Genomic DNA, 22,947 nt, shown 5'->3' on the forward strand with positions numbered 1-22,947 from the left:
TACTGTCTAAAAGATCAGAGCCCAATAGGCTGGAAGGACCGCCAGCATAAACAAATCAAATGCGCCCAGGTTTCTGAGTTTGTCCAGCGGAGTGCACCCACATGTTCTGATTCATCAGAGCTCAAGACACAGAAGTGAGGAATTAATAATGCATTAGAAATGTTACATTTTGAACAAACATGCTTACAAGAATAAACAGTTATCCACCGTTAACTTAAAAAAAAAAAAAAGTGATCTTGAACTCCATCTGCGATTTCAAACATGGAAAAGAAAAGTTTCTTCCAGCCATGACCGCTGGGGTTCAACACCACTTCAAACATTCTTTTTTTTATTTTGTCAAACTTGACACTGAACAATAGGAATATTGACAGTCATGTGTAATGAACAGGCCGGGCTGTTTGAGTATTTTAACGCACTGGTCTCCCAGGCGGGCTGTAGCTTTATGAAAGCCCTGTATTGTATTTCTTTCCTGTGCCAGAGCCCGTTTCCTGTGGAGGTGCTGTGTCAAACAACGATGACCCTCTGCTTCCTGCAAGTCGCATGGAGACGGGCCTGACACGAGCCCTGGGGCCTCACCGCCAGCCACCGAACCACCTCAGAGCCCTCGCTCCCATTTGTCCCCTTTCAAGTCCTCCTCCCACCTTGATCACTCCAGATCTCAGCGTATTTATACTTTTACAGTTTCCCCTTAATTTTATACCTTTTCTTTAAAAATGTATTCAATTTTCCTCTTCTTTAATTTCTCCATCTTCACCTCTCTGGCAGCTCTTTCCTTTCTTCCCTTTTTTTCTACCTCGCCGCCTCCCGCCTGTCGGCCCTTTCTCCTTCGTGTTTCCCGCTGTCCACACCTCCTTTCCTCCCTGCATCCCTTCTTCCCTACATCTCTTTGTCCCCCTGTCCAGGTCAGAAGGAGGTCTGTCAGATTTCCTGTGCAAACGACAGATTCAGACCACACCTCGTGAGGGGATTTCTGAAACTACTGTCAGTCACGCCCTGCAGAAAAATAAAAAATGTTTTCTGTCTAAATGCAGGTTTGCTTTTGAAAATCAGTTACAGCACTGCTCTCCTGAACTTAATGTTTATACGGTATATATTTTTTTTTAAATGTGGGAAAAATGTGGAGAACATGCAGCACAGAAAACATGCTCAGGCATTATATCAGTGCTCCATCTAGAATAAGCAAAATCATAACAAGCATGTGTATTTTTACATATTCTGAATAAAATCAAAGTAATAGCCAGCAGAGCTGTCAAACTTCACTCAAAGTAAATTCCTTGTCTTTTTGGGTCCTGAAAAAACAAAGACCCCAGGAGAAAGCAGTCGAGGGTTAAAGACTTGCCTCGTCAAACAATCTAACAGTAATCAAATAACGACTACTACTATTACTAGTATAAACCGTCATGTAAACAAATGATCTCCCTCATAATACTGAAGATCAACTCTGATGTTTGGTGGACTCCTGGTGATAGCATGGGTACGTGTGCATATGTGGCTCACTGGCACAGTCCACCTTGACTTGATTTCACATCTTCCATCCAAGGTCGTGAAAGCATGTCTGCACACAAACACACATGCCGGCAGCAATAACATACTTTGCCGTGAATCTACGCACACTCCCTCTCTGGTCTTCTTCCAGTGCAGGTCAGAGGCAGGAAGTGAGCTGAGAGAAAAGGAGGAAGCAGAAGCAGCTCTTGCTGGCTGCAGGTAGTGACCCTGGGCCTTGACCTCCAACCTCAACCTGCATCAGTCTGACAACACGAACTGACAAAACGCAGATGCACATTTATGGCTCTCAAGCCTCGACATTTGCAAGTTAGGATCTTTGATCCCATCATGAGGCATAATAATAACACAATTCCAGGATTATAATTTATATCTTTATTATCTGATAACATATCAGTGTGTTGCTTTTGTTCACTGTTAACATTTACAGAAGTGGACCGGAAACATGTATGGATTCATGGACTTTGTTCTGACAATCATCAACGTGTCTTTCTTTTAATCAAACTGTTAGACAAACTTGGAGGTACCGCTGTTCAGGCACCCTGAAAAAAACACTGTTCAGACATGAGTTCTGTCCAAATCCAACCAAAACGTGCCAAGGCCGGTGCTTTGAATGCTTACGTTTGCATAAGCATTCAAGATTTAAACTCTTGAGGTGTAGTCGATCTGTCAACACTCACGAGCAGTTTAGCTGTTTTTGGACAGAACCCATGACTTTGGAGGGTGACAATTGTATTTTTCCTTTAGTCAGGAACGGCTTCACCAGTTCCAGAAGAATAGCCTGCTGCCATGCTTGGCAGGCTCCAGTTTGCCCTCCATGATTGGGTTGGGCTCAGGACGAGGTCTAGAATGGTACGGGTTTATTGGGAGCGGCCGCGAAGTCGACACTTTGGTCACCTGTAGAGGGAAAAGAACACAGACTGTAACTTTTGATGTCGCCGTCAAACAAAGGCTCACTGGAAGAGATGTTCATTTCTGAAGTAACTGAGAAGTTTTCTCCAAGTGTGCCACGTTGGTGCCCAAGGTCATTAAATGATTGGTTTAAAAGTTATTTAAAATGTGTTAAAGTACAAGACCAAGATGAAGATTTAAAAACAAAAACTTAAAATATGATTTTTAGAAAATATTAACGGCAGGCACCCGCCAAACTGGGTGACACTCTCTTCTCCACTGAATTCATCATATATTTTCTTCCTATTATCTCAAGAAATGTATTGTATTTTTCATTTATTTTGTGAAATCAAATTGTAAAATGATGCCATAAGAGACTTTTCATGGGAAATCTAAGTCACAGAATAAGGTTTTTGCTTCCTTTGGAGGTTGATTATGACCAATAAAAGATTCTCAGGTGTGTCTTTTTAAATGCAGCATAAAATGTCCAAACCTCTCTTGTCTAGTTTGGAACATTGCTGCCTCAGCCTTCACAGCATTCAACTTTTATGTACCTCACCTGTGGAACAAACTCCCAGAATGCATCAGGGCTGCTGAAAGTCTCAGATGCTTTAAGCCAAGATTGAAAACATTTTTATTTACTGCTGCATTTCAGCAATCCACCATCATGCACTACAAACTTTATTTCTTTCATCTCATTATTTGTATTAATATTTGTATTCCCTGCTCCTACCTAAGTCAATCCTGGGCATTGCTCTCCCTCTGCCAACCCCAGGAGTGCCCTGCTCAAGTCTCCTTCTTAAAATTATTCTTAAATTCTTTTTAACTTATGTCTGTCTTTAATTACTACTTTTAAACTCTTTTACTTTTAATGCATTTTTTTTTAAATCGTATGTTAATGTTCTACACAAATAAACCTGCCTTGCCTTAAAATTAGCAGATAACACAAAGCACCATAAAATGTATCATTTACAAATAACGTTCAGACAAATAGATTGCCTGCATTTTGCACACTTTACATGTTTTTGGATACTAAAAGTGCTTTTACACTACAAGTTACACAGGTCTATACGGTACTTCCATTAGTGATTGTGTCCTCTGTCATACATATGCCCAGAGGATTGTGGGGTTCAGTATTTTGCCCAAGGACTGTGAAAGTCAGTGATCGAACTAACAACGGTCTGACATCTCTAACTCCTGAACTGCATCCCGCCCTCAACGCAATCAGTGCTACTATCAAAGTCCACAATCAGCAAGAATAGAGCTCATCAACAGAGCTGCTCTCATGTTATAAATGCAGGCAGCACCTCTAGAGTCTCACCTTAGATAGATCTCCCAGTTCAGGTCTCTCCCAGCCCAGTTTATCCAGGACGCAGCTGTCAAACCCTTGCTGCTGTTTACGGCAGTGACGCAGTTCTGCCAAGTTGGAATAGTCCAGACAGGTCCAATACTCAGTGAAGGACTCAGCGCAGTTCCCCTTGATTTGTCTGAAAGGCACAGTGCAGGCAGACATCTGAATCAGACTCAAATGTCCTAGAGGTGGCTGGCAGTTGTCAAAAAACACAAGAGAATCAAACCAGGCCCCTGGCGCAATTAAACTTTCTTAAGTCTGTTCTCATTAAAATAATTGCTGGTACTTTTGGTGTGTTTTTTTTTTTTTTCTTTCTAAAGGAACCAAAAACAAGACCTGTTTGATACACACTCACAAGAGCTCCTTATTTAATACGCGGGCATCAGGACAAAGCTTGGTCTTTAACTTTCAGTAAACACAGACGCAGCAGTTAGGAGTGACAAATGCCAGACCAACTCGCCAACGTTTCAACGACACAATGGCTTCACGGGCATCTCAGTCACACTCTAAACATCTTACATGGTCTGCTCTTATTTACAATTTATTATTTTTGTCCAAACAAAGATGTTTGACAAGTTCAGAGGACAGACTAATAACCACTAAAATAGTATGTAAGTCTGTTAAACATTTTCTATGAAAACAATAAAAGCATGAACAGCGTGAACAGCACTGATGATACAAGTAATGCAAGATTACTATTCTAATAAGAACATTTTAAGCAATATGAAATCTTAGTAAAGTTGGAATTATTAAAGTTTTGACCCGAAATCCAAAGTAGCTGTTTTTTCAGTCATAGAAATACAGCTTGAATAGATGAAGCAGAGACTCTGCATCAAAATAATCAAAATACACACACGGTTAGGCCCACATTGAAAAAGTGAGGCTAACCTGACCCACTCTTTTCATTTACTCTGGCCTTCCCTAACTAGTCTTATATATTAAAGTCATTTATTTAAATCTTTTTTTAACCAGAATTTCTTAATTATCTTGTATGCAACAATGTGGGTATATGGTTCAAGCAACTAAAAACTATAAAACTATTAGTAGTCATGTCTGAGCTATCCTGAATTTGGAAGGGGAAAAAAAAAAAAAAAAAAAAAAAAAAAAAACATTTCCTCTCAGTTGGACAAATCATGTTTAACCCCATTATTTTATTTCCTCATACACTCTAGTTCCTAACCTCGATCCCAGAATGTCACCAAGTACCACCAGCTTTTTCTCTTTTGCTCTGACGGCCCTAGTTTTAAATTACTAATCCTTCTACTTGGCCAGACAGTTTTCTGCATTATTCTAACTGGACTCTGCAGCTCGTTTTGAAGGCTTAATAGCAGGACAAAACACAGAGCAGGAAACTTCTGAAATCTTCTCTGTGTACTTAACAACTTCAAACTCTGAAAGAACAGCTGTCCAAAAAACTGTATTTGCAACCTCAGACCACATTTTTAACCCACATGTCCATCATTGAGTAATGTTTTTTTGTTTTTGTTGTTTTTAAAGAAGAAGAAGAAAGCAGCTCTTCACCACAGACCTCTTCTGACCAAAGTTTCAAATGGATTCTCAAAGTCTGCGCTCTGTAGGCTCCAGAGTTCAGCCACATCTTCAATCACTCACTAACCACAAGCACCCTGTTCAATTTAGCAAGGGACACCAGTGTAGCAACCTTCTACCTTCTGCAATAATTCTGTCGAACCAACTATCGCTTTTTAGCAAAATGTTGTGATATATTTTCTCTTCAAGCCAAAAACAAAGGGAGAGATGATATTCTTGTGTTTATGAGCGAGTGCTCATTATTTTACCGTGGCATACTACTCCACCCCATGACCTCAAACACGCAACATGGACTGAAGAAACACATCAGTCCACCGCTGTTTACAAGGGGAGTAGTCTTCTTAACTAATAAAAAACTTGACTGGATATGCAGGTAGATATTTGGGCTACTTCAAGGACAATACATTTTTAAATAGAAAAATCTGATATAGTCTGATCCATTTCTTAACATTTATTTAGTAACAGCCAGTCATTTTACAACATAAATTAAAATGGGCCTTTTCTAGATATGTGGTACTGATAACTAATGGCAAAATATATATTTAGTAATAATAATAATAATAAGTTGATATTTTATTCATCCCCCTGGGGGTTAAAGGCTCACCTCTGTTTCCAACCCTCTATAACCACAAAACCACAATAGAATGTATTTAAAATGTAATGAGGGTATTGGAGCACATGGAGCACAGAAAAAACACACACACATTTCCTATTTCTTCTTAGACTTTGTTTCCTACATATAAAGTCCAGATATAGAAATCAACATCCTGGTTGGTATACCCTACCAAAACTTTAAAAACAGTAAAACAGTCCCTCTTAACTTAACAGTAAGTCTTTAGCAGTAAATCAGGCCATACTTCACCGCTGTGGCTGTGTTTCAGTTAGAGAAACTCTTCAATATTTTCAGGAACCTGTCACACAGCACATTCAGAGTGGGATATTTTTACCAATATTGCACTCTGTTGTGAGTGTAAGCACAAGCCGGTATATTGGAAGATGCTAGTCTTACCGACCGCGCTTCTGTCACTTGGACGATTCTGGCCCACGTGTTGGTATTCAGACATTTAAATTCGTCTTCTCCTCACAAACAGCACTGATACACACCAATATCACTCCCGTTTCTCAGTGGGGCACCTGGCAGACTGGTGAGCTCATATGGTGTTGACGGGGTTTGCAGACTCCACCATCCACCTGCACAGGTGTTGTGATGCTGCAACAACTCTTTGGTCTTCCCCATATGAACGTTGTGTAATCTGCAGTAAAGTCTTACCTGACAAACTTCAAATTGCAAAATCTGGCCATCAACTTGTCTATGAAGCACTTTATTAAATCCATGAGTTCTCATGTTGACAAATTACATCTTTAACATTATAATTGGGTTAATATTTGTATTAAACATTTAAGAGACCTGCTGTTTATATATACTTAAAAGAAAAAATATACTTGTAATTAACACTATATTAGTGACAATGGTGTTGGACATTGTTCCTATTTATAAAAATGTTGAATGCAAAGATATGAATTACCTAAAGAAATTGAGTGCACACTCATTGATCTTCCTCCCTTGTTCCAGACACTTTCTGGGGTCCTTCTCTTCCCAGCGGCAGAGCATGAACTCTTTGTTGGCTTTGTCACATTGGGAGCCATAATGGTGGGCAGCAGCCTTCAGCACTGCAGATGACACATTTACCTGGAAAAAGGACCAGGCAGAAACATGAAAAACAGCTATATTAATAAATAAATTCATTACTATGAAGTAACGTTTCACATTTCAGACACATTCTGATTTATTTATTTTTTTAAGGACCGACTTGCTGATTTGGATTGTTTGAGATTTTTTTGCGAGTTGTTATAATCAACCGTTAATATATAAAAAAACAAATAGTCCTCCAAGCAATGTTTTGTTCACATCATGTAAATTACTGGTAAAATTCAGTACTAGTGTAATGAAACATATGAAGAATAGCACAAACTGCACAGACAGGATGTTCCTAATAGATAGATTATGTCAGAAACACAGAGTTCTGACTGTGCTGTAAATAAGTCAAGTGAAAGACTAAACTCTCACTCATTTCATCCAAGCAAATGTATATAAACTCTACAAGTGAACATTTGACTTAAATATCCTTCTATCCTTTGCACAGTTTTTTTTTTTACAGCAGAACTTTGTTAGATAAATTGATCAATATCAAGCCGAGTGTGTGATTGTTTTATGTGGTGGATCAGAACAAAAATCTGAGTTTTACAGCCAAAACCTTTAAACATAGAGGCTAATTCCTCCAATCTAAAAATAAGGAATATACTATAATTCCATTTCGTTCTGATTCAACGTGTAATTAAACCTGTTGAGTGAAACAAAGCACTTTAATTTTAGATTTCTAGTGACAGAAAATAAAACAACACTGGTTTCTGCTGCAGGTTTGAAAGAAAAGAAAAACACGTTATTTTATTGTATTTTTTTAAATATATATTTACAAACAAAGTTGATATTTCCAATAACATGCATGATTGCTTTCAATTTTCAAAATCATGCTTTTCATTTTCCGCTATGTGATGATGTTTAATGTCTCCTTACTTTTGAATTGTGCTATGTAAATAAACTGTAATTACACTACGAGTTGTCAATTTCCATTCAGAGAAAGAAAATTTCAATTGGACAGAAAATCTGAATAATCCTAGAAGATTAAAATGATAATATCAGAATGCTTTAAAATGTAAAGGTAAGAATACCAGCTCTCTTATCCATTATTTGCTTTATTGTTTTGTCATCTGTCAGTCGATGCCAATCAGGCACAAAGTTAGCGTTGGCTGTCCTCTACAGATCTACAGCCAAGGTTTGCAGGATGATACGGCAGCTGTCTCTCTTCTCTTCTTCTCTTCTCTTGCAGCCCCATTATTTTATGCATAAAGCCAATCTTCGGACTCAGAGTTTCCAGTTTCCAGGAGGCCTGCCATGACTGCCCTTCACCATCAGCCCCATTTGCACTGGTGTTGGCAACATATGCAACAACATGAGGAGGAACGTTATGTTCTGCGATGGGTCCAGATTCTGCCTACAGCAGTTGGATGATAGGGTCAAATTGTGGGGAAGATGCAGAGATAGATATGCGGATTGCTCCAACAATGGAGAGCCGCAGCAGCTCCGGCTCGGAAGCAGTATGGGGGTCCGTGGGGATGGAGGCGTCTCCATCCCGGCGAGAGCGGAGAGCGCCGGTGCGGCTGGCAGAGCGCTGCGGTGCCGTGCAGGCTCTGTTACCACGGCTACGCCGTAGGGTACGCCGTAGCCTACGGCGTAGCCGAGGCTCTAGAGCCTGCAGCGCACCACCAGCCGCTCTCCGCTCTCTACTCTCGCCGGGATGGAGACGCCGGTGGGCAGGATGCACGTCTGGGTGGGCACAGCTGAAATGTTCTCTGTCTGGTTGCGAGATTTGTCAGTAAATGTCTGAAACCCTGCAAAAACTCAAAATCTTAACAAGACTATTTGTCTTATATCCAGTCAATATGTTTTATTTCTAGTGCAAAAAAATCATTACATTTAAAATAAGACAGTCACCTAAAAAGTAACTTGTTCTACTTTTTATTTTTGGTATGATTGAGTTCTTATATTTGTATTTATATTTTTATGTTAATAAAATAATGCTTTAACATGATAATTGTCATATTTTTTTACATCTAATTTTCATTATTTGTAAATTGGTTTATTGGGAAAAAGGAGCAGATTAAATATTCTTCTTTCTGCTCCCTTTCATTCACAATTTAGGAATGTTTGTGTTTATATTAAATTGTTTGTTTTATTTTATCAATTAATGAAATAAAGAATAAATTAATACATTTTTAATCATATTAGAACTCCCAAAATGCTAAATATCTTGTAAAAAGTGTTTGCTTGAGCCAGTTGAAGGCACGGTTTACCTGCACGCGTGTGATCAGGATGGTGCCACCTCTGCCTCAATTAGAGCCAGGAAAAACACTGTATACACACATATATATATATATATATATATACATATTATACACACACACACACACACATTATATATATATATATATATATATATATATATATATATATATATATATATATATATATATATATATGTATATATATATATGTATATATATATATATATATATATGTATATATACACACATACACTGTATGTACATACACACGTGTATACATACATACAACCTGACAATAAATGTACATAAGGGAAATAATGTGCAATATCTTTCACTCACTGCAACGTGCAATTATGTAAATATCCATCTGTAAATATCCGTCTGTTATCTTTTGATATACTAGTATTTCTTATTATTTATCTTTCTTATTATTATTATTATTATTATTATTATTGTATACCAGTTTACTGTTTATAGTGTGTTATTATTATTACTGTGTTATTATTTTTCTATTGATGCCTCTTGTTTTTGCACTATCCCATTTGCTGCTGTAAACTGCAAATTTCCCCTCTGTGGGACTATTAAAGGTTTATCTTATCTTATCTTATGTATATATGTGACAAGGAAATGAAAAAGGACATTTTCTAAAGGAAATCTGCATTTTTTTTAACTTTTGTCTTTAGTTTTGTTGAGTAGTTTTTGTTGAGTTTTTTTTTGTGAGATTTTTCCAAATGTTATATTTAGCACCTTTGACAGAATAAAAAGTTTTTAGAGGTAAATACAACGTGAAATACACTCATATTAAACATCGACAGCTAAAACTAAGACCTTGTATCTCTGAATAGTTCTCTAAAGACACAGGCTGCTGTGGTGACAACGATCACCTGACTCCCAAGGACAAGTCCTGTGTGAGTGTCAACAACACTCCTGACAGTGCAGGCGAATATAAACCAGACAAACCATTCTCAGGAGATTCTTCCCTCTCAAAAGTGTGAAATGTGACAAATGAGGCCCACTCCTGGCCGGACAAAGCCAACTCTAACACAGTTATTGTCATTCATCTATCAGTCGTGAAGAGAGAATACTTGCACTAAGCGATAGATTCTGCGCATGCTTTATCTGAATCATGTAAATCTTGCAACTTTAACACCGAGCCAATTAGCAGGCTAGCCACCTAGCATGTCCTCTTTGAGACAAACGATAGCGACTCACCTCATCCACCTTCAGCTCCTGGGCCGTTGGGATTTCCACCTTCGTGGGCATCGCTGTTTGCTTGCACACTAATGCAAACGCAGAAGATCAAGTATAGCTGTCAAAAGAACATTGAAGGTCCTCGTCAGGTTGCGGACGGAGCGACAATACAGAGAAGGTCAGTGGGCCGGCGCAGGCTGATGACGCAATCACATTCACCGGTGTTGTGCCGCGTTCCATTTGTCCTCGGAAGTGGGGATTTCCTAGTTCCCAGTCGGATTTTTCAACTGGAACGCCCCACGAAGTGGGATTTCCCACTGGGAAAGTGGGAGAGCCTTCACCACCCCCGAGTTCACATTCCAAGATGGCTGCCCCGGTTGTAAACAGTAGAAGAGAGCTCTGTAATAATTCGTAGCACTTCATTCTAGTTTTGGTCACACTAAATCAGTCGTATACAAGTATTGTTCGGCATATATATGCTGCTATAGTGTAATTTACATTTTTCATGTGGTATATGCGAACTACAAACTTGTTTACCTACTTTGTAACTGGAACGCAGATAACTCGGCTGTGACGTCATTCCCAGTTCCGACTTCCGAGGTAAATGGAACGCAGCAACATTCACCGGCGCACCATAAAAAAAATAAAAACAAAAAAAAAAGAAGTTAAAAAGTGATTTAAGTACCCACCCCCTCTCCATTCTTGTTTTATCTTTGTGTTTCATGATCTTTTAATAAACTAATTTCGGTGAATATTATAATTCGCCATAGCTCCATTGCTTGTTATCGCGATGCCATGGCAACGATGCGTTGTCCTGGAGCGCTCTCTTGGGTTAAACCTGAATTATGGTTCCGCGTTAAATCCGCGCACTTTACGGCGTAGGCTCTGCGTTGGTGTAACGCGGAACCATAAATCAGCCTTTATACTCGACCTTAACTTGGACGTTTAGCTTTAGTAAAGACGGTAAGGTGTCACAAAGTCCAGATAATTAATGGCTTTCATTGGAAGCATGTTCAAGGGGAATACAAAACATGGCAGGTAAATGCATACAATTATTTATATTTTTACCATAAAATCAGGAATTGCATAACTAAATTAAGAAAATTGCATTCATTTATGAAGAGTAAAACAAACACACAAAAATAATTTGACCAAGATGAGTGCGACATATTTTCTTTATCCCTCAGGATGGATGGAGAAGTTGAGTACACTTTAGCCACAGGTACTAAGTATGTGGGAGAGATGAAAGACGGGATGTTTCATGGAGAAGGAGTGTTCCTCTTCCCTAATGGAAGCAAATATGAGGCTACCTGGGAAAACGGCACATCTAAACAGGTTAGGAGCCCTGTATGGGTGTCCACATGCATGTCAGTTTGTATGCATCCACATTCTTGACTGTGTGTTTCACATTGGTGACTACATCTGTTCCCTTTAGTAATCACTCACCATTATTGTTGTGGTAATCATGTTTCTCACATTTTCTTCCTCCCTGTAGCAGCTTTGTTCTTTTCTGGTCTGATGTGAGCTATCGCCGGGTTTGTCAGAAAAAAATAAAAACAAAAATAAAACCCATCATCATTCCAGTTATTATAATCATTGCAGTTGTGCTTCATTTTAAATGATAGCAGCTCTGAACCATGACAAACTTGGCTCAGGCTGCTCTGCACCTGCAATCTGTGCCTGCCCAAGAAAAGATCTCTTTTTTAGTTGTAGCACTTTGTATAAAAGGGGGAAAAAAGTCCCACTTTCCTAATTTGGTCTTTAAAATTCAGTATATAAAACAACACGTCACATTTCGCCATGCTGGTATAAAAAAACGATTTTGATTCATTTGTTTTTTACGTAATTGTTTTGTTTTTTTTTGTTTTGTTTTGTTGCGTTTGTGTATGCACAGCGCTCTTAAGGCATTTAAATCAGGCAGGGGCCTGAACTTTGACCGGACCATTACAATACCTTGATTCTTTACTTTTCTAGCTATTCTGTTTTGTTTGTTTCTTGAGGGTTTCTTTTGTGGTTGGTCATCATCATTCTTTTACAGCCAACCTTCAGCTGTCAGAAAGATTACCTCACATTTGACTTTAGAATATTATATTATACTGAGAAATGCATGTATTGTTGAGTCAATGACTGATAGGTTCCTGGGCGCTGCGGCTGAAAAACAAGCTTGAATCATCACAAATTGAAAAAATTGTACCAATACAGTCTATTATATGGTCATAAATCTATGCTCTTGTCTGTTGAAGAAATATGTGGGTTTTTTTTTAAAATCCACTTCTCCAAACCAAAGCAATGCTGCCATGTTCGTTTGAAGGCCGGTATACACTGCATGATATTGGAGAAAATCGTGGCAATATATTTTACCGTAACTTAAAATCGCCCCACACCATTAAACATGGTTCGATGACAGCCACCTCAAGGGGTCTTGCAACCAAAGATTGCTAGATGTAAACTTCTGACATCGTAGGAAGTCTTGTGACTTTGTTTACTGAGTAGCCAATTAAAATGCAAAATTAAATAATGTATTAATCAATGCAGCTAGCCACTTCTGGACACACATAAAAGCTGTGGTTCATTTTCTTGTGTTGCTTATTGTTTATTGTCAGCTCATGCTGATGAATATTCTAAATCTGTCATAGCCTATGATTCAGGAGGTTATATCGTCATATAGTCTGACCATACTGTTCTTGACATCGTACACAAGATTAATAAGATGCAAGTCGTATATTGGGAGATGTAATGTTTGCTGTATAAATTGAGTAGTTTAAAGGAGTCATTAGGGAGAAGAAGCTTTCTTCTGGAAACCCTTCCAGCCTAGGCATAGTTGTGCAGTATTTTCTAACTTTACAGTCATTAACTGTAACATTGAGTTTACTAACCGAGGCCTATCATCGCTAAGTTCTTTGATTTTAAGCATTTGCCTGAGCATTGCAGTGTTTGACATTGGATCAAACTTGCTGGGAAGTTTTTAACTATTATTCCCACTGAAGACCGGCAATTGTCTGAAAAGGTTTTCCAGTCGTTATTCCTTTTTGGTCATTTTTGAACCATGCCAACTTGTTTGGAAATTACACACCAGACTGAAGGGCAGCAACAACTATTTTTGTAAAGATCGTTGCTGATGCCTTTTCTCCACTATATTATTTTAACACGCATTAGGAATGGTCCAGACCAGCAGAATGCCAAAACCTCTGCAATTATAGAGGTGCTCACACTTGCTGGTCATCGGTGAATTTGAATAGCAGCAACGGACTACTGTCAGTTATTTTTGTGTTATGAATGTTAGAAGTAACATTACACCTCTCCTTGTCTGCCAGGTCTGAAGAAGACGAGTAGTGTAATCTGAATCTAGCACACCAACAACATTATTTGTCCTATTAAAGAAAGAAATCACTTTAAGCATTCATCTTCTCTTCTCTATGTAAATTTAACCCCTTAAATATGCACCCTTTAAAATTCATAGATATAAAATCTGATGTGCTGCCGTTACCATGACAGCAAAGTGTATCATTACCACAGAATGAAAGCATTATTATTACAAGTAGAGCCAAAGACAGCCAAAGATAAAGACAATAGAAGGAAATATACATTCTTTTGTGATGGTTGATGCAGTGGAAACTGACATTTGAAAAGCTCAGCAGCAACTTATCTCTCCAGAAACCGTGTCTGAGGTATGCAGGATAACCTCCAGACCTCACGTGCAACAGTCTGGGCTGGAGCTACTATTCTTCAACTGAGTACTCATTTGGAAATGTTGTCCACTATTGAGGTCCAAGCATTATCTTAAATGAAAAGGGAATTGATTTTGATCTAAACTATTTTGAATGGGGTTTATTTTTATTTATTTATTTATTTTTATTTATTTTTTGTTTTGTTTAAATGCTTTGAACAATCATTACAAAGTATCAAAGTTGGAGATATTGGTGACTGAATAAGCTCTGTCTTTTCATTGTGCTTCCTTACAAGGGGTTATTTACCTTTGCTGATGGTCTGCAGTACCAGGAGAAGAACTGGGACTACTGCAACAATAATGATAGGCGCTTCTACAGTGAGAGATGCAATGGACTCCGACCTGCAGGTTTGAATTCATTGGATGAGTTTACAGTCTCCCATCAAACTCCCATACAAACACATATACTAATTATCTGGGTAAAGGAGCCCGCTTTCGCATCCAGACTCTTATACTATGTAACCATGCTGCTGTAATATGCAGAATATGGCTGGCATTGTCTTGCTGAAATAAGACATGTGGATTGCAGACATACAGTGCATCCATGATTCAACTTTTGATATATCAGAGCACAAGACAGATTCGCCCACTTTAAATGGCCCTGTGTCCAAAGAAGGCTGCACCATTTCTGGATACCATTTTACTTGGCATGATAAAACCTCCATATTGGATGCAAAGTGTCTGAAAGAATGGATCTTATTAATTGAGACGTATCCCACCAGCTGTTTATATTCATATTAATCTTGTAATAGTGCCACTTGAGTCAGGGTCTATTCTCATCACGGGCCTGACAAATAACCAGGTGGAAACCATTGAAATTAGCTGATCTGTCTTTTACTACATTACGAACACTGAAGCCATTCTGCTGTTGCAGGAGAATCTCAAATGACTGATCTACATCCACCGCCAATCATTCCTAAAGGGTGTTACGATTGTGCAGACGGTTTCTACAACCCCACTACCAGAGGCGTCACTACCTACAGTGGAAGATTCCTCAGGAGTGTAGGTGAGACAGAAAACGTGTGTTTTATCACCATTGTAGTCCTGTCCACTAAAGATCAAGGGTTGGTTTGTAGAAGAAGAATCTTCATTCATGCATTATTCTCTCTTTTCTTTTTATCTACATGTTGAGGTGAACAAATTTAGGTATTTATTTACAGCCACACAAAGTAAGGTGATTGCACTTTTAAATCAGAATAACAATATGCTTTCATTCTTTCAGCTTGTACATTTTTCATCCTCTAACTTGATACCAAATTGGCTCCATCTGAGTGTTGAGTAATATCCAGGCACTGGGGCCTGTTGTGCCAAGGTAAATTAGAAAGATAAAAGTAAAGAGCAAACACAATTTTCTATTTCATTATATGCACACAAAGGGGTATGTCCAGTGAAACACCTTTCAGGGATGGATTGGTTTACTGAATGTTAAATGCATTTATTTAGTAACTTAATAAAGCAGTGAAATCTGTTTCTATAATTGAACGTAACTAGAAACATTGACAATTCCAGCAATAAATTTGCAGATGATTTAACCTCTGTTTTGAATTTGCAGCACATGCCAGCTTTAATATGTCTGCAGAGACATATTAGAGCATACATTTTTTCACCTCTGGTTGAGATAAAATTAGTTTTTACATGACATTTGCACAAAAAAAGTGAAAGAAATAGACAAAGAAGAAATCGAACCCAGTTGTATAATTTCATTGGGAACATCATGGTGTCATGAGATGAGCTGTCGCGAGATGGTTTTATATTAATAGTTTTATCTGCTCATGTTCTTGCCTACAAATTGGATGAATGAATGGTGCCCTGAGATATATGAAGTCTAGATTCCGGTGATGGAAGAGCAGGGGTGAGCAGGGGTGTTTACAGACTTTGGGGAATGGCAATGGTCCTGATCAAAACTGGGGGTGAACACACACACAACATTAGGAGAGATATGGGATTTAGTTCAAAAACAGAATTTACATCAGGCTTTACAGAACCTTGTTTACATAAATGTGGCAATGAATGTGGCTCAGGCAGAACCTTTCTTTTTTTAATTACTTTGAAAACATTCAAAATATGTGGCCAAATGGGAAGGTTTTAAAACTAAAGCTGTGAAATGACTATTTTTTGTTGGAGATGGCTGTTGGAAGTCATCTTACAGTTTTGCTTCTCTAGGCATTTTGTTTTTACTTGTCAAAAATGAACAATGGGAAGCACATTTTGAATGAGAGTCCATTATAGCACTCTTTATTTGAAGTGAATGCAGTCTGCCAGGTGTCCAGAAAGATATCCCCAAATTATGACATACCCTGCTCACCAATTCTCCAACCAATGCTCGAAGATGTTAGAGAATATCTGGGACCATGACCTGATAGGGCAGTGGTTCCCTGGCTTTTTTCCCTCCAGCCCCTCACTTGTATTTACACAAAGGCTACGCAATCTTCATCACGCATGCATATCTTTTGTGGAAATGGAATGAGATATTGGGTGCTATGGTTGTCACAACCTGTTCTGGGGTTTTGTTTTTTAATTTTTCAACAGTGCTGAAGTCTCCAACAGCTACCCAGTGTTGAATGGGAGAATATTTATTAAAACTGCATATTTGATCAGCCACCATATCCTTTTACCATCTATTTTTTATTTGATATTGAGTCAGCGTGAAGATGTGCAAACATCTGAGGTGTTCCACGTCCTTGAGGCTGGAAGTGAATAGGTCATTTAATAAGTATTAAAACAAGGCTTAACTTTTTCCCAAATCATGTCAATGTCCCTAAAATTTGTACACAAATTGGTGCTGCCATATCCTGCCAGTGGACTGTTTGTGGAGGTTGTTGAGGTTTCCTACTGATATTTTTCCAGCAATTTTACAATACTGAGGTGTCACCAGGTAATGTTAATGGTTCCAACACTTTAGTCCAGATTGTAAAACATACAGTCTGGAACTTGGCTCCAGACTGTAGACTCTGTGGTCCTGATGTCTTTTTACTAGACGTGCACTTATCTTAACTACATGCAAGGAAATGTGCAATCTTGTAGAATTCATGAAACAATCATTTTAAGTGCAGGAAGAATTTGACCAATACCCTTCTGGTCCTTTTTCCATTGTCAGTTCCAACAAAGTTCACCCTCAGTGTCTTGATTCTCATCTAATGATTCTATATTTGGATTTATTTTTCAATGCAAGCTTGACTTTTTTTTTTTTTTTTGTACTTCTTGAGTGTTTTCCTATTTATGTTGCAAATGCAAACATACGTCAAGATATGATTCCTGGCAAAGGTTTATCTGTGACTCACAAGCTGCCTAAGGTAAAAGCTTTCTTTTGGGCAGGATGGTTGTATTCAGATGAAGTATTTGCAATATGAAGCAGATTAGTTCCACAAGCACACAAATCCCGTTTACATATGTGTAAAGACAAAAGGAAATAGAGAAGATCCTCATCCTTTCCAAATTACATCAGTATGTTTAAGAACACTAAAATATCTTGTTTCCTTCCTTGATGGGAGCCGTTCATCACCATTATAGCTCTGGTAGTGATCACTGGAGCGATGGAGAGATAGACATGCAGGAATAAAGCAAAAGAAGGCCAGAACATTTTTTTATTTATTTTGAAAGTTGAAAAAAAAAGGAAAAGTGTGTACTTTCCAACAATACTCAGACAATCTGTTTTCTTTTGGAGAAATATGGATTTAAACAGGAAGTGTCTAATTGATATATGCCTTTTTCCTTTGGCAGTGCTCATGTGCAGGGATGTGCTCTGTATGTGGCCAGTGCTACACATCACACACATTTACCCTTGTGCGTGCTCCCTTTTGTGTTGGAATATAGTTCTCTAAAGAAATGCTCCTGTATCCTGTACGGATTTATTTTTCTACCCTGGGAGCTGAAGGCATATTTGTCAGAGTGGGTGTGAAGACTGAATTTATTGCTTGGTGGCTTCCGTCCAGGAAGAAGTCTGCAATGATCATGGGACACAGGGAAGACCCACCCTCCCAGTGCGGACGTTTGCTGCAGCAAGAAAAAGGAAGGAGATCCCCATGTAGCTGTGGGACAAAAGAAAAAAAATGAGCCGGTTAGGTTTGCATTTACAAAAGCTAGGCACGTTCTGTAAAGCACAAATGTCTTACAGTTCACCCCCTAAAAATCCACGATGTGGATTGAAAATCAGTTTTTGGCTGTAATAGACCTCTTGCAAAGTCCTGCCCTGCTTAGTTACTGTTGCTAACCTGCTAACAAACAGCCCATTTGGAAATGGTGCCAAGAAGCAAAACAATAGAATCTGTTGCTGATATCCCCCAAGTGGTTATAGATTATTTTGGGAGTAGAAGTGATTTCTTGTCAACACCTGGGAGTAAGGCAGGGTTGTCAAGAATACTGCACAATGTAGAGATGTGGCATCATATCTGAAATGGAAAGTGCTGTGAGTGGATTCAAAGCACTTCCAAGGTTTCAAAAGTAAGTCATGACAACTGAAATCATTCTGTCTGCACTCGCTCTCACTCACACACCAGTCCAGGCATTTCATTTGTTTATGGCAGATCTGATTTTGATCAAAGAAAAAAAGAAGGGTTATGTCAAAGGCACAAGCTCTGAGAGTAAATCAAATTTGCAAAAAGAATGCTCAGATATTATGACTTTATACACCCGGAAAACTATATACAAAGCAACTCTAAGGGAGATGATGACTGAAAGAAACATGGATGTATGACAATAAGTAACTGAAGCCAGTCTGAAACAGGGAGAGGAAGTAAAACTACACAGGTAATAAAGAAATAAAACCTTTGGAAATAAAATATTAAGTTACTAAATAAGGTGCATGATGTAAACATTTTAAAAGAAAAAAAGGGAAATACAGAGCATTGAAAAATAAAGTAAGGTCTACACAGAGATAAAGACACAAATAACTGCCAACATAGATTCCCTGTGTGTCAAAAATGCGAGGCACACAGAGAGAGAGCTTAACTAGGGTAACAATATGGCATTATATCTTCATTGCAAAATATTATGTACTGCTGTATTAGGGATGAAAATGTGGTTTATTAAAACGTTGAAGTTTCCTAAACAAAATAAATTTTTCAACTTCAACATATATTTCATAAAACCCTTACAGTTAATCTGTCAGATAAGAATCCTTTACCAAGGAAATTAAATACATATATTTTAACCCAACATAGCAGAGTCAATTCCAATCTAAATGACAGTAGCATGTAAGAATAAAAATGTTTTAATATAAAACACATAAGTTACTAAGATTGCTTTTTAGTGTCAGGACAAAACTAGCTTGTAATAAATGGAGTCTGAGACCAGACTAATTAAGAAAGATGAGGAAATGTCTGAAACACCAACAGTCGATTATATTTCAAAAAGTGTAATCTTCTGTTATGAACTGCTAAGTCAAGTCAGTTATTATTTATGTCTGTCCAGTGAAGTTTAAAGTATCACTCAAGAGCTCTGCCCTCTTGTCCAAATATGACACCTTTCAGCTTCAAAAAGATAAGATGTTAAAGGCCAAATGCTGAATTTGAGACTTCAAAATGAAAGTTCACAAAACAAGGAAGGCCATCACATCAAAAAGCACGATCAGCAGCAACGATCTGTATCATATGGTCACCTCCTGAAATACACTGAGGATGAAGAGACATGAAAGTGTGTCACTAAAAAGGTGTGTTTAAACAATGAAGTATTGCAAGACACACCTTCAAGTATTCTGTCATTAAATTGACTTTTTTTCTTGATTCTCTTTTTAATCACAGCAATATATCATAAGATATTGATTGTGAGTCTTACATCTCTTCATCTTATCTCTTACCAGTTAGTTTGAAAGGATGAAAACATGATGCAATCCTTTTCAAGCAGGAAGTTAGCCTCCTCGGGGATAGAAGTAATAGAAGCACAGGTGAAAAAGTCTGACGAATATGCTTGTTTTGCTGATGATGAAGGGAAGATAAGTAAAATCCAAAGTATTTTGCATGATCTGAATACAGCAGCGCTAGATTATACATTTTTTCTCTTGGAAAACGCACAGTAACTGGAGTTGTGATCTAGCTTTGTTTATAACAAATGCGGTTGCATCTTGCCCCGGCACAATCATCCCAGTTTAATTAAAGTCGACTCTACAACATGAGGAAATTACAATCTTTTAATCGGAAATACAAATCACATAATCAGCAAACCAACGGAAAAAAACAAGCTCAAGCAGCTATTTTTATACACTTTCCCGTTATCTTCTACAGACGTATAATCTTGCTGTTGCTGATAAAGATTGTTAATTTAAATTTGCAGCTTCACCATGGAAGATTTTTAAAAGATTAATTAAACAAGAATGAGGGAAAATATGCATAATTCAAATCTGTACGATCAATCTACCAGAACTGACAGCCTGAACATGTTCTGCGATGGCAAACAAACATCTCCCCAGTGAGACGGCTCTGTAGCCGTGCTTGGCAACCGGCAGCTCCAGAAGGGGCCGTGTGTTGCCAGATTATTTGTAGCGCTTTCCTGTTTCTGGAATAGCCACGTCCAATTGAAACTGTGCTCAGAAAGGGCTCCGCACTGAAAACATTCCACTGCCAAGGAAAACACCTCTGGTGACCGGGCCACGGCCCGTTTCCTTTGTCCCCATCCACTCGGGGTGTTTCACAGACAGATACAATCAGGTTGGCCTCTGGGGAAGGGAACATAGATTCCTCAGGCTGGCGTTAATGAAACTCTCCCCTCTTAAACATCTTTGAGACTAATTTTCACAGTGAAACAAGATCCAAGTGTTAATCCCGTGATCTGTGGCCGATGCATTCATAAGTTGAAAGATCTGAATCAGATATGCAAAACCACAGGCCGATGTGTTGACAGTGAGTCGGACACAGATGACTTATACATGTATGTCTGAATGTTGACATTTTGTTCAGATCCACCACACTGCCTCCACTTTGAAACCACAAAATGTGCATATTTTCGCACATAATGGCCCAGATTATGTCAACGAAAGCTAAAACTCACTGTCAATGGAGCAGTTTCAGGGTAGCATCTCAGAGTCAAAAGGTTCCATCTATTTCACCAACACATTCAACATAACTCCAACATCACTCATGCAAATTCTTTTTCCCCTTTTGTTAATTGAGCCAGTGTTTGTGTCTTTGTGTATGTATGTGTGTGTGTGTTAAATCACTGCCATCAAGCTGGAAGGAAACACTTTTGCCTGTGAGTGTATTTTGAGGATGAAGATAAACACACTTTAACAAGGTGCCATTATCGCTTCCACACACTCTCACTCCTGTGAGCACTGAGCTGAGATCGTAAATGTTGTTAGTGCAGATAGATTTCAACCTGAAAACTGTAAACACAGTGCTCTGTGTGTATTCTACGCTACACATTTAACCTAAGAGAGCCAAAGGCTGAGTGTGATTTTACTGTTTAGTTAACACCACGATATATCAGTCCTAATACCGTGTTAATTATATGACTCACTGAAACTGGTACACCTAAATCCTACAAAAAAATGCCTGCTCTCCTCACACTGCTGGACAAAACCTAAATAAACTAGCCACCTGTGCCCTGGGATAACTTAAGGTGTAATTATATGTGACTTAAGAGATAAATGCAGCTATACAATCTGAAGAGGGCAGAATTACAGCAAATATGAAAATGTCTTATCATTAAACTGCGGGCTGTGGTTAATTGAGGTCAGTCTCTGTGCACCAAGACGATACGTGGCCTTTGGTAATTACCTGTCCCACTTACAGTAGCTGGTGAAAATGTTGCCATGGCAGCTGACGCGTGCGGCCGATACCACGTTCATTTGACCCCCAGTCAGTGCAGGTAAGAGAGGACAGACAGACAGAAGAAGAGAGGAAGGGGGGTGTTGCACACTTGAAGTGGCTGTTAGTGTGGGACGCTGGCAATTACACACAATCAGTGGCAGAGCCTCAGACCTGCTCCTCTGTACAATGGGGCCCCGCGTGCATGGCAGGACCTGGAGGGTGAACCCCACGAGCCGCTCAAGTGTGTGCAGCTGCGCGCGCTCCAGAGAAAGCTCACTTCCCCTGCAATTAGCTAGTCATTTCAGTTTTTTAACAAGAAAAAACTGGTTTATTATCAGCTCCTCTAGCGGTCGTTTCGGTTTTAAAAGAGATTGCCGTCCATTTTTAGCGGTCATTATTTGTTGGTGTGAAGTGGCTCTGGGAAGCTTGTTTTTCTACTAATTGTCAGGCTTGTCTTGCTTTAACAAATTTACCAGTCTTGAATGGCACTTAAGTCATGCAGCCCCACACACAAAATGACCTGTTGTCTAATTATGCAGCCTATACTGGTTATTTGACATTTTATTTAAACGTCTTAAGTGACTTCAACAAAATGAGCGCAGACTCTTTGTGCAGCTTTTACACTTGAAACCACGGTCTGCTTGCAGTCAGGGTTTTGTCTCTAACCCTGTTACTAAAACATCTACATTTCCCTTCAAATGTTTCTGACAGATGACTCCCAACATGAGTGGATTGTACAGACTTGTCGGAAGGCTTGGGATGAGGTTCCTGGCGTTGATCCAGAGAAATACCCTGCAACCACATCTGAGGAGAGCAGCAACATCCACAGATAAGAGCTTGAGTGGAACTTAACTTGGAACTGCGCTTTTGAACGATTTGTGTATAATACAATAATAAAAGTGAGCTAAATGAACTGTCTGGTTTCTCTATGGTTTAGTGTAAGGCATCAACCTAAACCAAATTAACAAATTTGGTTATTTTAAAAATTATTCTTGAAGCCCATTTTCACATTTTGTGTGTGTGTGTGTGTGTGTGTGTGTGTGTGTGTGTGTGTGTGTGTGTGTGTGTGTGTGTGTGTGTGTGTGTGTGTG

General features: G+C 38.8%; 2 protein-coding genes across 2 annotated transcripts; one reads left to right on the forward strand and one right to left on the reverse strand.

The window, feature by feature from the left end:
• Positions 1 to 1,863: 1,863 nt before the first annotated feature.
• Positions 1,864 to 10,589, reverse strand: ndufa8 (NADH:ubiquinone oxidoreductase subunit A8). The gene is made up of 4 exons (XM_061734276.1): positions 10,409 to 10,589; positions 6,820 to 6,983; positions 3,716 to 3,881; positions 1,864 to 2,400 (listed from the first exon to the last, which is right to left on the reverse strand). Exons 1-4 carry the CDS (start codon positions 10,457 to 10,459, stop codon positions 2,263 to 2,265), a joined length of 519 nt encoding a protein of 172 aa, XP_061590260.1. The 5' UTR covers positions 10,460 to 10,589; the 3' UTR covers positions 1,864 to 2,262.
• A 703-nt stretch (positions 10,590 to 11,292) lies between these two features.
• Positions 11,293 to 22,755, forward strand: morn5 (MORN repeat containing 5). Its single transcript, XM_061733405.1, has 5 exons — positions 11,293 to 11,425; positions 11,575 to 11,722; positions 14,351 to 14,462; positions 14,989 to 15,120; positions 22,568 to 22,755. Exons 1-5 carry the CDS (start codon positions 11,379 to 11,381, stop codon positions 22,687 to 22,689), a joined length of 561 nt encoding a protein of 186 aa, XP_061589389.1. The 5' UTR covers positions 11,293 to 11,378; the 3' UTR covers positions 22,690 to 22,755.
• The last annotated feature ends 192 nt before the right edge of the window (positions 22,756 to 22,947 follow it).

The sequence above is a fragment of the Cololabis saira genome, chromosome 11, assembly GCF_033807715.1.
Source record: "Cololabis saira isolate AMF1-May2022 chromosome 11, fColSai1.1, whole genome shotgun sequence".
Lineage (NCBI taxonomy): Eukaryota > Metazoa > Chordata > Actinopteri > Beloniformes > Belonidae > Cololabis > Cololabis saira.

What these genes read in the sequence shown, in the direction of transcription:
- ndufa8 (XM_061734276.1), bottom strand. Translation starts at nt 10,459, where the DNA reads ATGCCCACGAAGGTGGAAATCCCAACGGCCCAGGAGCTGAAGGTGGAT. An exon ending in TGTGCACTCAATTTCTTTAG is followed by an intron (nt 3,882 to 6,819) that starts GTAATTCATATC and finishes TGTGCCTTTCAG; the next exon opens with ACAAATCAAGGGGAACTGCG. An exon ending in AACTGGGAGATCTATCTAAG is followed by an intron (nt 2,401 to 3,715) that starts GTGAGACTCTAG and finishes TTCCCTCTACAG; the next exon opens with GTGACCAAAGTGTCGACTTC.
- morn5 (XM_061733405.1), top strand. Translation starts at nt 11,379, where the DNA reads ATGGCTTTCATTGGAAGCATGTTCAAGGGGAATACAAAACATGGCAG. An exon ending in GGGAATACAAAACATGGCAG is followed by an intron (nt 11,426 to 11,574) that starts GTAAATGCATAC and finishes TTTATCCCTCAG; the next exon opens with GATGGATGGAGAAGTTGAGT. An exon ending in CAATGGACTCCGACCTGCAG is followed by an intron (nt 14,463 to 14,988) that starts GTTTGAATTCAT and finishes CTGCTGTTGCAG; the next exon opens with GAGAATCTCAAATGACTGAT.